Source organism: Puma concolor, chromosome D3 (genome assembly GCF_028749965.1).
Source record: "Puma concolor isolate L17-30 chromosome D3, mPumCon1.1.hap2, whole genome shotgun sequence".
In the NCBI taxonomy this organism is placed as follows: Eukaryota; Metazoa; Chordata; class Mammalia; order Carnivora; family Felidae; genus Puma; species Puma concolor.
The window spans coordinates 14,980,380-14,996,155 of NC_141678.1; the positions used below are offsets into that span (position 1 = coordinate 14,980,380).

Below are 15,776 nucleotides of genomic sequence, written 5' to 3' on the forward strand. Positions count from 1 at the left end.
GGAAAAATAGCACACTAGGCTGTTGGTGTGTGTTATGTGTTCTTATCCAGCTGGGGCTGCAAACAAATCCTACATTTTAACTTTGTTACTGAATTACTATTATTTCTCTGATCCTGGAAGGTAGTGCTTTTAAAAATGACAGGAAGGTTTATTAACTTGTTGTTTGTACCAGCTATGTTATCTACATAGAAAAACATGCCAAAGGCATAACCTGACTCGTTTGGAACTTAGAATGTAATTGTAGAGTTGATATAAAGGCTGTGTTTAGGCCTCTGCTGCATTTGTGTGTGTATTTATACCTCTAAATCCACAAGAAAATGGCATCACACTTTTCAGTTTCTCTTTATAACTTCTTGCCTATTTATTGTTTATTTATTAAAATTTGTGGGTCTTCATGTTTGTGGGTTTCAGACTGATTCTCTAAAGGTGGGATAGAGAACACAGGAAACTACAACACTGAGTTAGGATTCCAGAACACAGAATCCTTGTCCTTTTCTGATCCCTTTAGCTGCTGGTACGTTTTAAACCAGCTGGCAGACTCCAGTTTTCTCTGTTCACTAAAGGACGTTTATGACATTCTCATAGCAATCCAGGTAATTCCTGTATGTAGATTATTTTGGAATTCGATATTAATGTTTTTCAGTGTGGCTTTTTTTTTTTTTAACAGGATGTATCAGGATAAACTGGCTTCTCTCAAGAGACAGTTGCAACAACTTCAGGAAGGTTGGTGTGTTTAACCCTTCACTTCTAAGTATGCTTAGTATTGCAAACTTTGAAATCTTTCACTCTTCTGTGGGAGTGATTTAAAATTTGGTCTGCCTGATTTTAGCTGTCTGGTATGCATTTTGCTTACTTCTGTCAGTAAAGCAGTAATTTTCACCTTTTCAAAATCTCAGACCCTTTGGAAGAGCATGAACTGAAAAACACTGTGCGCCTAAAGCTAGACATTTTTGGGAGAGACATTGTTACCAAAGAATACATGAAATGGTACAGTTCTTTCTAAACTAATTGCTGGCGAACTGTGGGTTATCCCTACTGTGTGTGTTTTCTCTTGTTTGCTTGGTAAATTAGAAGTGGATTGTATCTTGTGCTGTTTCTTGCTAAAGAGTTCGGCATCAGGTTAAGAGCATAGGCTCTCAAGTGCCATCACGGGTTTGAATCCCAGCTTCGCTGCTTTCTGGAAATTTGACCTTAGGCATGCCACTTTCTCTTGTTTAAATTTGTTTTCCAGTCTTCAAAATGCAGAAGGTCCAAGTAGATGAGATTACCCATGAAGGATGGCTAGCACCATGAGGACAGTGGGTTTCTTGTGGGGCAAGAAATATATTCTCCTCTAGCAAGGCTATAAGGCATACCTGGCATGGTTGAGTGAGGGATTTTGAAAAAGATGCCATTAACATACCCTGCAAATATGTCATGATCGGGAAAATATTTTCCATGATAATAGTGACCCGTGTAATTGGCTGCTTTAGGGAAAAGCAATGACACGAGTAGATATTTGGTGAAAATCTATACCCAAGCTATCCAGAATTGTCACTGGCCATGTGTGGCTATTTAAATTTAATGAACTGAAATTAATAATTCTGTTCCTCAGTTGTGCCAGCTACATTCCAAGTGCTCAGTAGCTACATATGACTAGTGGCTACCATATTGGACAGTGCAACATAGGATGTTTCCACCATTGTAGGGAAAGTTCTACAGGATGGTCTCTACTGAAAGTTCTAGGTCTTACTGAAGAAGAATGAGCTTTTTTTCAGGAAAGGGAAGCACATTGACTCAAACTGGCAGCAGGTGATCAGAATCATTTCAATCCTGCACCTTTTGACTTCCTCTCACTTGCTAGAGAGTCTTAATCCACTAGGTGGGGTGATTTCTGTTGTTGGCCTTGGTTGAGGACCAGAGCAGTTAGCTCTGTTTGCCTCTGCCTTTCCTTGGTTTGTGTTTTACTTTGAAGTTATTAAAACAGTCACTGCGGGTACTATAAGATAATTTTAGGAACTGAAATGTAAAACAGATTGATCTTCAAAGTAACGTTTTATTTTGTACATCTTAAAATCAGGTACGTTACAGGAATATCAGAAGAGGATGAAAAAACTAGATCAGCAGTACAAAGAGAGGATTCGAAACGCAGGTGAGGCTCTGTCTTAGGTGGAAGTAAATCATCTTTAAGTGTTCCTCCTTTTGCTGATTATCAATGTAATGTCATGAGAGCTGCTGTCCAGCATGCATCTCAGATAATCCTTGGGTATGGTGGAGGGGTTGGGGAAGAGAGACTCCAGAGGTGCAGTTGGGTAAAGCTGGGACATCTTTTTTCCAGTGGCCAACGAACAACCTGTAGTTAAGCTTATTAGTGTTGGCTCCTTGCGGTCGGTTATACTTCCTGGAACCCCCAGCTGGCTCCTTGAAGTCAGTTATGCTCCCTGGCGCCCCCAGGTTAAGCAGTCTTACACGTTCTGTCTCACGTCTGCTTGGCTGGCTGAATGTACCATGAGAGGAGCTGACATGGGAAAGAATTGTAGCTTGTTTCACTCTTGTTTGAAGTTTGCTTCTTTTGGCATTCCCTCCTCTGGGAGGAAGGGGTGTCCTCTGTTTTTTTTCCCCTTGAGTGTTACAAGCATTTACGGGAAGAGTACACCTTGGTTCGTTATAGTACACGGTACGTGTGTTCGTTAAGTAAGAATTTGTGGAGCACCTGCTACATTCAAGCTCTGAGCAAAAAAGTAGTGGAACACCTTGTCCTTGACTTTAGAAAATGTGCTATTTCGTTGACAAAAGACGTCCAAACATGGGTAAGTTAAGGAACATTCTGAGGTCAATAAAGAACCATGCAAAAAGTAAGATGTGATGATTGTTGAAAGTGTGTAAACACAGATTCCTGGTCCTATAGGAAATGTTTTGTAAGCATTCAATTTCGAGCGCCCACGTAGTGCCTGTTCCTGCTCGGGGGGTCTGGGGGGACCTAATGCTGGGTCTGCAGATGCTGTCTGGGTGCTGCTCCTCAGGCTGCTGTCTTCTTGCTTTCTGTTCCATTGTCTTTCCGGCTTTCTGTTGGTGGAACTTTTCCCTCTCTCCAGGGAGTAGATGTCCCACGTACGCCCAACAGCAGAGAGGTAGCGAAGGGGTGCAAGGGGCACGGGGAAAATGGAAGGACAGCCATTAGCCTTCTGTGCGCCCACATCCGCCTGCCTGCCCCTGTGGTTGTCCCCACTGCACTCTGACTTCTTGAGGCATCTCCTTGGGACATCTTTGAGATCCTCAGCCCTCTTCCCGGTGTTCCACATTAGGGAAAGGAGGTGAGGCATGAGGCCCTAGGTTTAGGTCTTCCTCTTTGCACTTGAGGTCTCGAGCCTTTAAGCAGATAATTTGCTCTTGGAGCCCCAATTTCCCCATCTGTAGGGGGGATACGAATACCTCATGGAATTGGTTTAAGATACAAGTAAGGAAAAGAAATGGATGTGAGCCACTTTTCTGAAGCTAGAACTGCAACATGAGTATTGAGCTGTTTTCCTTAATTCCACGTTCAATCCTGTCCTCGTGTGTCCTTTCAGAAACATCTCTCTCCCCTGCCCCTGGGTACACATGCAGAAGAGCTCCCAGATCAGTCACAGCTTGAGCCTTAAAGAGCACATTCTGTGCAGAGATAATCCACCTGCTCTAGTTGTGTTGGTGCATGGCTGTTTTAACTAAAACAACCATCACCGACCCCGAAAGCTGATTGCCAGTTTGACGTGGTTCGGGTGCGATTTCTGAGAAGGGCACAGACTTGCCGTGTCAGGTTGTTTGTGCATCTAAAGCTGTTGGGGCCAGCACTTTGGGCTGCGTGTGCTTGGGCTCACGTGCTCGGTGATCCCAGGACCAAAGTGATCAGGGCTTCTGGAGAAGTTAGAAAATGAGTGGCTCATCTCTTTCCTTGTTGAAATTTTCTTTTTGTTTTTTTTTTACATTTTTTTTTAAACTTTATTTTATTTTTTTTTAATTTTTTTTCAACGTTTTTTATTTATTTTTGGGACAGAGAGAGACAGAGCATGAACGGGGGAGGGGCAGAGAGAGAGAGGGAGACACAGAATTGGAAACAGGCTCCAGGCTCCGAGCCATCAGCCCAGAGCCTGACGCGGGGCTCGAACTCACGGACCGCGAGATTGTGACCTGGCTGAAGTCGGACGCTTAACCGACTGCGCCACCCAGACGCCCCTTTTTTTTACATTTTAAGTAGGCTCCACACTCAGCGTAGGGCTTGAACTCATGACTCTGAGATTGAGTTGTGTGTTTCACTGACTGAGCCAGCCAGGCACCCCTCTTCATTTAAACTTCCTATTTAATATCTATTGAAGTCTGAGTTGTTAATCTGGAGTCCTGAAACTCCAGATTCTAGGAAATTATGTGTGGATGTGTGTATATGCTTTTTTATGGGCAAGTGGATCCATAGGATTCATCATGTTCACGAAGGAGACTGTGGTAAAATATGAACAGCACCCCCTGGCGTTGTTGGTTCACTGGCAGTCTTTGTGACCTATGCAGCAGCTCCACTGTCATCCAGAAAAGATTAGGTGCCATGGACCTGTTTTGTTTAAAGGGCTGGCTTTTTCAAGGGCCTTCTGATGTAGTGGGGGGGGGGGGGGGTGGCTGCTGGTAAACAGTTGCTAATGGCCCGGCACATAGTGGGTGGTGAGTAAGCTGTCGAATACTCTTGGGTGGAGACTCGTAGGTGCCTGAGGGGGGAGGGGTTGGTAAGTGAGGTGGAGCTGCCTGTGCAGAGGTCGCATTAGGTCTGGAGCTTGGAAGTGCAGCAGAGACCCACAGGGTGTTGCTGTGGAGGCACAACCACACACACAGGCATGGTGACCCGTGAAGAAAGCCCCGGAAGGGCTCAGAACCTCTGCCCTGACTTCTCAGGGGAATGTCCTTCCTTGCCATGCAGAGCACCTCACACGTGCTTTAAAAACGTCAGTGTTGATTCTGCTTCTGGAGAAACGGCATTGTTCCTTCCTGCCCCATCCTGCCCTGTGGGGTACCTGCCCTGTGTAGGTACCCTGTTGGAGGGTACCTACCGAGTGAAAGAAGGGGTAACTTTCAGTTTTATTTTGCCAGGGGAGTTTGGTTCCCACTGCTTGTTTTTGCCCTTGGGGAGAACTGCCAGAAGTGATTTTGTTCAGGGCCAGATTATAACTAGAGAGTTTCTGCATCCTTCCCCTTCACGTCGATCAACACTTTACTGATGGAAACAGTTGCTCTGTGTAACGGTGCTTTCAGAAAGCAATTACTGCTTCTAAATGAATCCTACCATCACTGTCTGGAAAGGTGACACAGCCTAGCGAATCTAATTGCATGTTTTCTCTCTTTCAGAACTCTTCCTCCAGCTGGAAGTAAGTACCTTGGATCTTCTAGGTTTGCAGGCCCTCTCTGAGACTGGAATCTTGCTCTCCCAATCTGGAGAACCTTTCCTTCTATCACCGAGTGGATAGTTGAGAAGCCCCCAGCTGCAAGCTTTCATCACAGCTGAGTTTGACTAGAGGACATTTTGGGTCTCCATTTAGAAATTCCCATCTGTTCGTTTATAGGTCAGGCAGCTTCTGCTTATCACAGGGGATGAGGGGGTACTCATCCCCCACTGCTTTCTCGTTGACTTTCACCTGACGTTAAAGCCATGCGGGAGTACGTCTAAGTTACAACGGTCTAATAATTTGTTATGTTGCTCCTTGACACAGCCCAGTCTCTGAAGTGGCTCAGGGGCTGTTTTACAGCGGAACCCCTCTAGGTCAGTAGGAAAGGCAGATTGAACATTTTTTCTTTCCTTCAGCAGACATCTGAGTGTTGGTTCTTTGTGAAGCACAGCGCTGTGGTACAGAGCTGAGAGCCTGCATCTTGGATGCTGATGTGTTCCTGGGGTGGCTAGTGTGTATGTGTGGGGGGAGTCCTGACTTTGAGAGCCACACGTGGCTCTGATAACAGAGCCACGTTATCAGAAACCATTTTACTACTGAGGTCAGTGGAACACACATAGTCTGCAGGATGATGTGACCCACAGCCATAGCCCACCATAAGCTCCCTTGTTCTTCACTTAATGTGATGGCGAGACTTAAAAAATGAACACTTTTAAATTTAGTATTATTTCGGTGTTTGAGTGCTTGAGGATTCAGATACCTAAAAAATGATATGATGACCTAGTTGATTTTATCTTGGTGTAAATGTCAACAAATCAAGTAACTCGTGTCATTTTGACTCTGCGCAATTAATTTTGAACATAGATGTTTTATCCAGAATGTACTTTTTTCCTTAGAAATTAAGGCTTTAAATTTTTTTTTTTTCAACGTTTTTATTTATTTATGGGACAGACAGAGACAGAGCATGAACGGGGGAGGGGCAGAGAGAGAGGGAGACACAGAATCGGAAACAGGCTCCAGGCTCCGAGCCATCAGCCCAGAGCCTGACGCGGGGCTCGAACTCACGGACCGCGAGATCGTGACCTGGATGAAGTCAGACGCTTAACCGACTGCGCCACCCAGGCGCCCCGTGAAATTAAGGCTTTAAAAGAATTTATCTGTGAGAATCTGGACGTTTTACTTTAAGCTGCAAGCCATGCGATATAAGATGTGAAAGAGAAGAAATGACCGAGTAGTCAGTGAGGTATGCTCGTAGGCCAGAGTTGTATGGTTCGACTTCATGCATTTGTTGGAGAACTTGCAGGTGTCCCGCTCCTTCCTGTGCAGGCGGGTGCAGCTGAGCCTGTTTCCTGGGGAGGTGTTTACTGGGCTCCCTCGTCCAGAGCTGGAGCCCGAACTTGTGTTTCTCTTTTGCTCAGACCGAACAGGTGGAAAGAAACTACATCAAAGAAAAGAAGGCCGCGGTGAAAGAATTTGAAGACAAGAAGGTGGAGCTGAAAGAGAACTTGATTGCTGAGCTGGAAGAGAAGAAGAAAATGATCGAAAACGAAAAGCTAACGATGGAGCTGACTGGAGGTACGAAGGCACCACAGGGCAGGGGCGGGGGGTGGGGGGGTTGTGCAGTCACTCTCGTCTTCCCTCAGCTCCTCGTCCAGGCAGAGTGAGCTGAAAGGAGGGTGGGCTTTGACAGGACGGCTCAGACTTCTAGCTCTGTCTCATACTGGCTGTGTGATTTTGGCCACCGAGCATCTCTGAGCCTATTTCCCTCTCTCTGAAATGGGGCTGATCAGACCTTGTGTCACAGGATTGTGGTTGGAAACGTGAGTGCCTGGCACAGTGGCCTGCGTGTGTAACAGGCATTCAGTAAGTGGTAGTCCTTTAGTAGTGACTGCAGCTTCTGGTGTGTGCTTTATTTAATTCCTGGGTCAGCCGCACATCTAGTTTATGTTCACGAATTACTTACGCAGCTCTGTGGTGGGAATCTGTTTTTTTAGTTCACCTTAATGACCGGAGAGGCACTGTCTTCCTTCGACCAGATAGGAGAACAAAGGCATTTGGCTGTATCATCTGTGCTCTTAGATCCCTTCCCCAGGTGTTACTGTGAATGTTTCAGAAAGAGTTGGTACAAAGTTGGCAGGAGTAGCCAAAGTGAACTAGTTTCCTGTAGAGGTAGTGAAGTTACTTTAGACCCTGAGCCAATCCCTCCCTTGCCTTCTAGGCTTTAGTAATCTGCATACGGGAAGTCTGCAGTTGTAGGCAAGCGGAAGGGAGAAGCAGCGGGGGCTGTTGTTCTCTCGCTGTATGTATACCGAGGAATCTTAGAATATGGGGCGGGAATTGACTTGAACTAGATATTTTGGACCTTGGCAAAATTTCTGTCAGCAAATACTGCAGGACAAGTCAGTGGTGAGTTCGTCACCTGGATGGGTAAGAGGCATGCCTTCTGCACACCCCCAAATTTAACTCTTGCCATGTAAGAAGGTGCTGGGGCTCTGGCATGTCTGACGTTAGTAGGGGTCTATAAGAAATGCGTTGTTTTCATGTTAAGTCCTTGGGGCAGAGTTTAGAAGTAACTGTTAAGAAGTAGTATTTCTCTTTCTGTATTTCTGGTGCTGTGACCCAGTGGGGCCCTTCGACTGACATAAATTTCTGGCCCCAACCCCATGATACACCCACGAGAATGTGGTGTGTCTGAAGTGAGGGTCTGGTTCTTCAGAAATCTCTCCTCTGGTACATTTCCTTATTGAAAGACTCGGCGGAAGGAATTATGTCCTTGAAGGCCTCTGGAAGGGTCTCAAATGTTTTTTCGGTAAGAATGCGTGCTAAAATAGCATCTTCAGACAGTACCATCTTGTTCTTGTGGACATGCTTTGTTGATTAGACTGCCAGCCCTGTGCTGCCGTGTTCGATACCAGTCTGTCTGTTTTCTGACCTGTGTACCATTTTCTTTGACGGTGGCCGTTTCTGGCATTGATGCCTCATCGCTCTCTGCTAGAGCCACCAGATGTTCGGGAGTCTTCATTAGGCTAGTGGGAAATATCGTCAGTTTATAGCTGCTCCCTTTCCATCTGCAGGGAAGGATATCATCACCTTACCTGTGATTTGGCATCCTGATTATTGACAAGCAGTAGACATTGTTTGGCCAGGCCGTTTCGCAGTCAGAATCTTAACTGGGACAGGAGGTGTCCCCAGTGACTTGAGGCTGAGCCTGCCAGGGTAGAAAAGACAAATGTGGGGAAGTCATTTGTAACGCAGTAAAATAGATTGCACAAGTGCTTAAAGCTAGCCATGGGCATTAAAGCTACTGATGTCCTTCCTCAAGCCGTTTGGTACCCTTGGTATGGAAAAGCTCTGCCAAGGTAATGATAGAGCGTCGGAAGAAAAGGCAGTGGAGCTAGAAGGATAATTAGTGTTCCCACAGATGGTGCCGCTATGGTGCTGGATGAAAGGCCTGATCTCACTCCTCTCGTTGAGTGACTCATTTCACCTTTGTGGATTGATGCCCAGTATCAGCATTGGCTGGCTCTGCCTGGAAAAGATAGTTCTTTAAAATCTCCTCTTGTGGTCCAACGTGAAGATCTCTCGAAAAACAAGGCTGGAATGAGAGGCGGATGGGAAGCTTGGACCGAATAACCTGTTGGGAACGGGGAGAGCCAGTGACCTGCTCTGCCTGAACAGGCCTGAAAGCTTTGCAGTCTCTGTGGGGGTTAGTGGGAGGTTCTCCACTGCCCATGCTGCTCTTGAAGAACTTAGGACAGCAGGCTGGGCGGGCAGAAAGATGTGCTATCGGTAAGGAAACCGGGATAACCGAGGATCAGCGCTCCTCCAGCTTGGCTGTGTGCGTGGGTCACCTGGGGGTCTTGATAGGTGCAGCTGCTGCTTCAGGTGTGGTGGGGGAGCCTGCGATCCTGTATTTGTAACCACCTCCCAGGGGCTGCTAATGCTGTTGGCTGGACCACACTTTTTGAGTAATGAGGACGTGGGTGGGGTTACCGGAGTGTGAGTTTTCTCTGCAGTTGAGGCCAAGGTTATGAGTAACCCAGATAATCAGTGAGAATTTAATGAGCTTTAAAATGTGGGGCGCTCGACCGTTTTTCATCCATTTGTCCACTTCCTGTCTTGAGGATAGCCGCCTTTTCTCCTTTCTCTTAACAGCCTATCTCCTTGGTCTCAACAGCCACCACCTGCCACTTCATTTTTTTTTTGTAATTTTTGCCTTGCCAGGGGCATGTTCCAACCCTCAGGTCCCTGTGGATGCTACTCGTGACCCCATTAAGCCTGGGAGTTTCCTTTAGACGATAACTGGATTTGTAGGTGGAGCGTACGAGTTAAATTTTTTTATAATAAAATTATAATATTAAGATATGCTAAAGTACTGTCTCCTGAGTACTTACGTCGAGCCAGGTATTACATAAAAACACTGGAATTCCTCATTAGGCTGACAGATGTGGATGAATCCTGGCCCTCTCCTGAACTTGGTTCTCTGGTGGGGTTTTCTCATTTAAGAAGGCGATGGGAGAACCTGCGTTCAGGAAGGAGAATGGGAGGTTTGGTGCGAAGGTCGGATGATATAACGCCTAGGAGGTGCTTCAGAGCGTGGCTGGGGGCTGCACACAGAGCCAGCACTTAGGGATTGGGAACTTGTAGCAGTTTTCAGTTCCTGCAGCTCCCTTCGGTGGACTTGGCGGAGCAGCCTCAGAGGGACGGAGACACTTGCTCAAAGCTCCCCAGTGGGATAGTGCTTACGCCACAACTGGTCTTAACCACCACGTTGTCCCAACTTCCTACCATGGAAATACCGTGGATGCACGCGGTGCTGAGTGATTCGTACAGTGAGGCTAATACTGGTCCTCAAGGAGCTTGTATTCTGGTAGTGACAAGACTGACACAGCTCCTTTGTCCTGCCCAGAGTAAGGCGGTGTCCAGAGAGTAGGCTTCTAAATGAAGGTAAATGTTTGTCAGGCTTGTTTTTAGGGATTGTAAAACCTTGCAAGGGTATGTACATGTGGTTGTACTGATGCGGGCGTGGTTTCAACCACGAGGAACAGATGCCAGTGAGCAGGGAACCTTGGAAGCCCAGGCAAGGAGATGAGGCCTCACGCAAATATCTGGGCAGGGAGAATGCCGGAGGTGACCTGGATTTGGGGTGGAGCGGGCTCGGTGCCAAGAAGCTCTTTGCTGGCACTGCCTTTGTGGGATCCAGGTGTTTTCAGTGGTTGAGGGTGCAGAGGACGGCTTGATTGGTTTACTCTTGTAATACCATCCCTGTGCTCCTGACAGCTTTGGCCTAAGGGGGATGGGGCCCTTCACCCTTCATTCCTACCCTGATTGGTTGGTCACCGAAGACCAACCTTGATTCTTCTCTCACCTTCCCTTCCTGCCCCCATCTCCTTGATTTGTGATGCTGATGAGCTGGCCAGCCCCTTAGAGAGGGGCCAGGATATGCTGGACTTTGCTCTGGGCCTCTAGGTTTGCCCTATGTTGCACTGCCCCTTGGTTTGTAGCCAGTCTGTTACAGTGGTTACCCTGCAGTGGCTTGTTTTTCTGCCACTTAGTGTTCTTTTTCTTAAGGATACTCCTTTGAGTCACTGCAGCTGTGGCTAAACAAGTATGGTTTTGTTTTTATTTGTTTTATTTTTTATTTTATTTTTTAATTTTTTTTTTAACGTTTATTTATTTTTGAGACAGAGACAGAGCATGAACAGGGGAGGGGCAGAGAGGGAGACACAGAATCAGAAGCAGGCTCCAGGCTCTGAGCCATCAGCCCAGAGCCTGACGTGGGGCTCGAACTCACGGACCGCGAGATCGTGACCTGAGCCGAAGTCGGACGCTCAACTGACTGAGCCACCCAGGCGCCCCTGTTTTTAAAGTTAAAGTATGTTCCAGTGAAGCTTTTCCTGCATTTATGGGCTTTAGGCAAGTGAGCTGTTGGAGTGAATGATGAGGCCTGGAGAAGTAAGGAACCCAAGGCCAGTGGGGAAGTGGTAATTCTATGGTAATTGCCAGTGATTAATGTTATCAGGAATATCTCTCCATGGGGACTGGTGCTGCAAAGGCTCTGCCCAGCACTGATTCAGCCTAAGCTCCCGCTTCTTAGCCAGCATACGTGGTGCTACTTGGAGAGTGTCTGTGTCTGTCAGATACGGCCATTCCTGGTCTCCTTGCTGGTGGGTAGAGCAGGAGGAGTTATGCTGTTAAATGTCATATGTACAAGGTGGTTTGGAGAGGAGCTGCGTACCTGGTCTCAGCCTTTGTCCAGTGTTTCTGCCTCCTGTACTCTCCTGCCTCGGTGTGTTTGGTATTCAGTTAGATCACAGATAGTATTGCCATGGAAGCAAACCTATGAAGGGTCCTGGGTGTTCTGAGAGGCTTTCTGATTTAAGCCAGGTAGAGTAGTGTTGGGCTCGTCTGAGAGGAAGACTGATTTCCTGCTCAACCGCCTTCTCCAGGGCTGCCAGGCTCCAATGTCTGAGTGTCACTTCCGGAAGTCTGACTTTTATGGTGTCCCCACATTGAGCCCCTTGGGCCTCTTACTGGCCAAACTCACAGGAGACTGCTGTTACAAACTCAGTACGCCAGCCTGTTGCTTCTCGTGAGAAGTGGAACTTCTAGGTGGATTCAGACCTGGGTCAGTCAGATATCCTTTCTTTCCCTCTGTGAAAAATCTACCTCAGAAGGCTGGAGCGACATGAGTGGAGTCCATAACGTAGCTTCGGAACTACAGTGCGTGGTACTTACGTGTTGATCTTCTCCACGAGTCACGTGGCCAGGTCTGCTCCCTGCTCACTCTCCTGGCTGGTGGTGGGGATGGGCTATTACATCTTGGAGACTTTTTCGAAGCACCTTCCTTCTGCTGAAGCAGTCTTTTGGATGAAAATTGATTAGGTTATTGTGGTGGCTAGGCTAATAAAATGGATTGATTTTCGCTATTTCATAAGAAGAATTTGATTATATTTTCTGATTTGTGAGTGATGCAGTTATGATTTTCTGAGCCTATTGGCCATGATTAGACCGGGTTATTCCCACATTCTCTCGGCTGTGCCTTGACTGGCTCATTTCCATCATGTGTGGCCCACCCTCCCCATGCCTTAGACTCGGCAGCCCAGAGGGCAGGGCACGGTCAGCCATTGTCTTTGGTGGACCATTCATTGGTGTTCATGTGCTAGGTACTCTTTCTCTAGTGTTCTTTGGGTTGGGCGAGCTCCCTTCACACCTTGATTTTTGAATTAGGTGTGAATGTTGCACAGCCTCACAGCTGACATTGGTTGTCTTCAAGCGTGTAACTTCTATTTCATTCAGCTGTTTGTACCTTGACTTAAAAAAAATTTTTTTTAATGTTTGTTTATTTTTGAGAGGGAGAGAGAGTGCAAGCAGGGGAGGGGCAGAGAGAGAGAGACACACACAGAATCTGAAGCAGGCTCTAGGCTCTGAGCTGTCAGCACAGAGTCCGACGTGGGGCTCAAACTCACAAACTGTGAGATCATGACTTGAGCTAAAGTCGGATGCTTAACCAGCTGAGCTACCCAGGTGCCCCTGATTTTTTTAAAAAGATTTTTTGTACAGTGCTTTCCTGGCTGCAGATGGCGTAGTAAAAACTAGCATTGATTGAGCTCTCGTGACGCCGGGCACCATGTTTAGGGCTTTACTCGTATGTCACGTAACCCTCGCAGCATCCTGTGAGGGAAGTATTACTGATAATTCCATTTTATAGATGAAGTAACTTGACACAGAGGATTTACGTAGCCCACCTGAGGTCCCACAGCCGCGACAGGGATTCACATGCACCAGCCAGTAAGTAACTGGAGGAGTGCACCCTCTCGGTAGAGGGGGAGCCGTTTCCAGTAGAGAGGACTCCCCTCCCCACTGTCTCCTGGGGCGGGTGTGTGAGTCCTCCTTCCTTTTACCCCCCACTCCACGCACACCTGTACACACACTTATCAGGACTGCACTTCCCCTTCATTTATAGGGGCGAGAAGTCAGCGTTGCCCGTTTCCCTTCTTAAGAGCAACATGCAGAAATATCTTTTGGCTTTGTGCTCGCGACTATTAACTAGGCAGCTCCTGCACGTTGCCACAGTGGAAGAGGTATGCTTGAATTCCTTGCCACAGTGGAAGGGCTGGCTACACTTGAATTCCGTGAGGCTGTCCGTCTGCCGTGCCGAGGGGATGCGTGGTCGTGGATGAATGGTCTCCTCATGTCGTCATCGTTGTGCAGGAAACTCTGTGACACCCCTGCCACAACTATGGCTTAGGTGCTGGGGTGGAATTCAGGTGTCTCTGGGGAAAACGTGCCATACGGTGTGGCACTTGGTAGCAGGGGTTTGTCCAGAGGTTTGCTCTGGTTGTTTGGAAGGCGGTGTGACTCTGGAAGATCATGTAATGGGGAGCGTGGCACTGGCTCTCAAGGGGTGTCGTGCAGGAGTTTGCCGGGCTGAAAAGAGGGGGCCAGGCAGAGAGGACAGCGTGCAAAGGCTTGAAGGTATAGTAAGGTGTGTGCCCTTGGGTGACAGATGAGCTAAAAGCTCTCACATGGTGTATGTGCGAAGGAAGGAGAAGGGGCAAGACCAGAAAGTGACGCGGGCTTTTTTCCATAGAAAGTGGCAAGCCATAGAAGCATTGAATAAGAAAGGGGATGTGTTGTAGAAGGATCTGATGTGTGTCTTAGGGAAATTGCTCTGACGGAGATAAGAATAGGGTGAGGGAATGGAGTTGAGAAGTGGTTTAATGGCAGAACTGCCCACGACCTGGTGAATATGATGCTTGGGTGAGGGAAGATAAGTCACAATGACAGAGTCTGTCCTGACCAAGAGGGATGGACAGATGTGATGTCCCCAAGACTCGGGAGAGGAGGCAGCCATGGGAGGTGAGACAAAAAGTGAGAGTGGATGGTGTTGCCAGGCATAGGTTGCCATTCAGAAGGGTGGGGAAGCTGGTATTGGTGACAGAGGCTCACTGGGACACAGGTTGAGAACTGACTGGACTCTAGAGGTCACCAGCAGAAAGGAGCCCAAGGAGGCAGGTCAGGTGAGGGGAGATCTGGGTGGTGATGGCAAGGGGAGGAGAGATTTTAAGGTAAGGAGAGTCAACAGCAGTGTCAGACTGCAGAGAAAAGTCAAGAAGAATGAAAAAGGCCTTTATTATGAGCCTTCATTAGATCATTCTTGATAGTTAAGTAGCTAGAAAACGTTACAGAATAAAATGAAACTGAAGAGTCTAAGTTTGTAAATGAAGATGTCCTATAAAGATGTTGGTGCTGAGACCAGTGACCTTTCACAGAGCCTTGTGCACGCATGTGCTTCAGTTTCCCTCCCTCCGTGGGCACTGCAAGAATTAGTTGACCGAGATGACCCGAAGGTTCCTTCTGATCCCAAGAGCTACCACTCCGTGGCTTCTTAATTTGAGGGAAGAGGAGGAAAATTCTAGTTTTTGGGGTGCTGGAGAGATGCCTGCAGTGACTCCACAGGTAGACCGCAGGGTGGGGCTGCATTTCGGTGGGGGGCGGGGCAGCGTGCACTTAGGCCATCCAGTCTGAGTCTTCAGGATAGCCCTCCTCTGAAGTCTGAAATGGATGTCTGGCTTGGGCCATGTCTGGATGTCCCCAGTAAAACAGTTCTGATTGGGTGGCTCTGGGGCAGATATTTGTACAGTACAGCAATTCTTACTGACTTCAAGTGGTAGTCGGATAGATTTACCCATTCAATTCTTGCCACAGATTCTATGGAAGTGAAACCCATCATGACCAGAAAGTTGCGGAGGCGACCAAATGATCCTGTCCCCATCCCAGACAAGAGGAGAAAACCTGCTCCTGATATCCATTTGCATCAAGCCTTAATTTTTTATCAAGCTGTTTTTCTTTAGACTGAATCTTTTGCTTATCTGTTTGCTAGAATATATATGGCCACTGTCTTACAGAAATTGTCGTGATTGGCAAGCGTGTGTATTTACCCATGAGCTAGGGAATGGCCCTTTTACTGTTGAGTCCTTAGTTGCTGCTGCTTCCAGTGGGAGGGGTTTATAGATAGCAGTTTTTGGAAAGGCACTTGGTGTTGGGAGTTCAGCCTGGTGTTAACACTTGGAGATTCAGGGCGACCTCAGATTACACGTGCCTTAATTCTTCTACCTGTAAAACAAGGACAGTGATACCTATCTTTTGTACCTCTGTTATCTACATCCTGAAACCAGTGCAATGCAAATTGTTAAAGCGAATGAGATTTCAGTCTCATAAAAAAGCCCTTTAGTCATAAAAATGGGAGTGGGAAGAGGGCACGCACGGCAAAGTTCTTTCTGTTTCTTTGTTCTTGGAGAGGATAAGTGGCCATTTGCACAGAATGATTCAGTTGTTTGCCACCAAGAAAGGGTTTTGACTTCAGGTACCTTTGTCTTCACAACCAAGGGT

The 15,776-nt window shown here is 47.2% G+C and overlaps 1 protein-coding gene across 4 annotated transcripts in view; it reads left to right on the forward strand.

The window, feature by feature from the left end:
• Positions 1 to 15,776, forward strand: part of SUDS3 (SIN3A corepressor complex component SDS3) — a 149,644-nt gene that overhangs the window by 4,091 nt on the left and 129,777 nt on the right. For all 4 annotated transcript variants that reach the window (XM_086681804.1, XM_086681805.1, XM_025933295.2 and 1 more), the window contains exons 3-7: positions 668 to 723; positions 2,060 to 2,131; positions 5,344 to 5,363; positions 6,800 to 6,956; positions 15,093 to 15,188. In XM_086681804.1, coding sequence (XP_086537930.1) covers positions 668 to 723; positions 2,060 to 2,131; positions 5,344 to 5,363; positions 6,800 to 6,956; positions 15,093 to 15,188 — 401 coding nt within the window. The remainder of the gene's footprint in view (positions 1 to 667; positions 724 to 2,059; positions 2,132 to 5,343; positions 5,364 to 6,799; positions 6,957 to 15,092; positions 15,189 to 15,776) is intronic.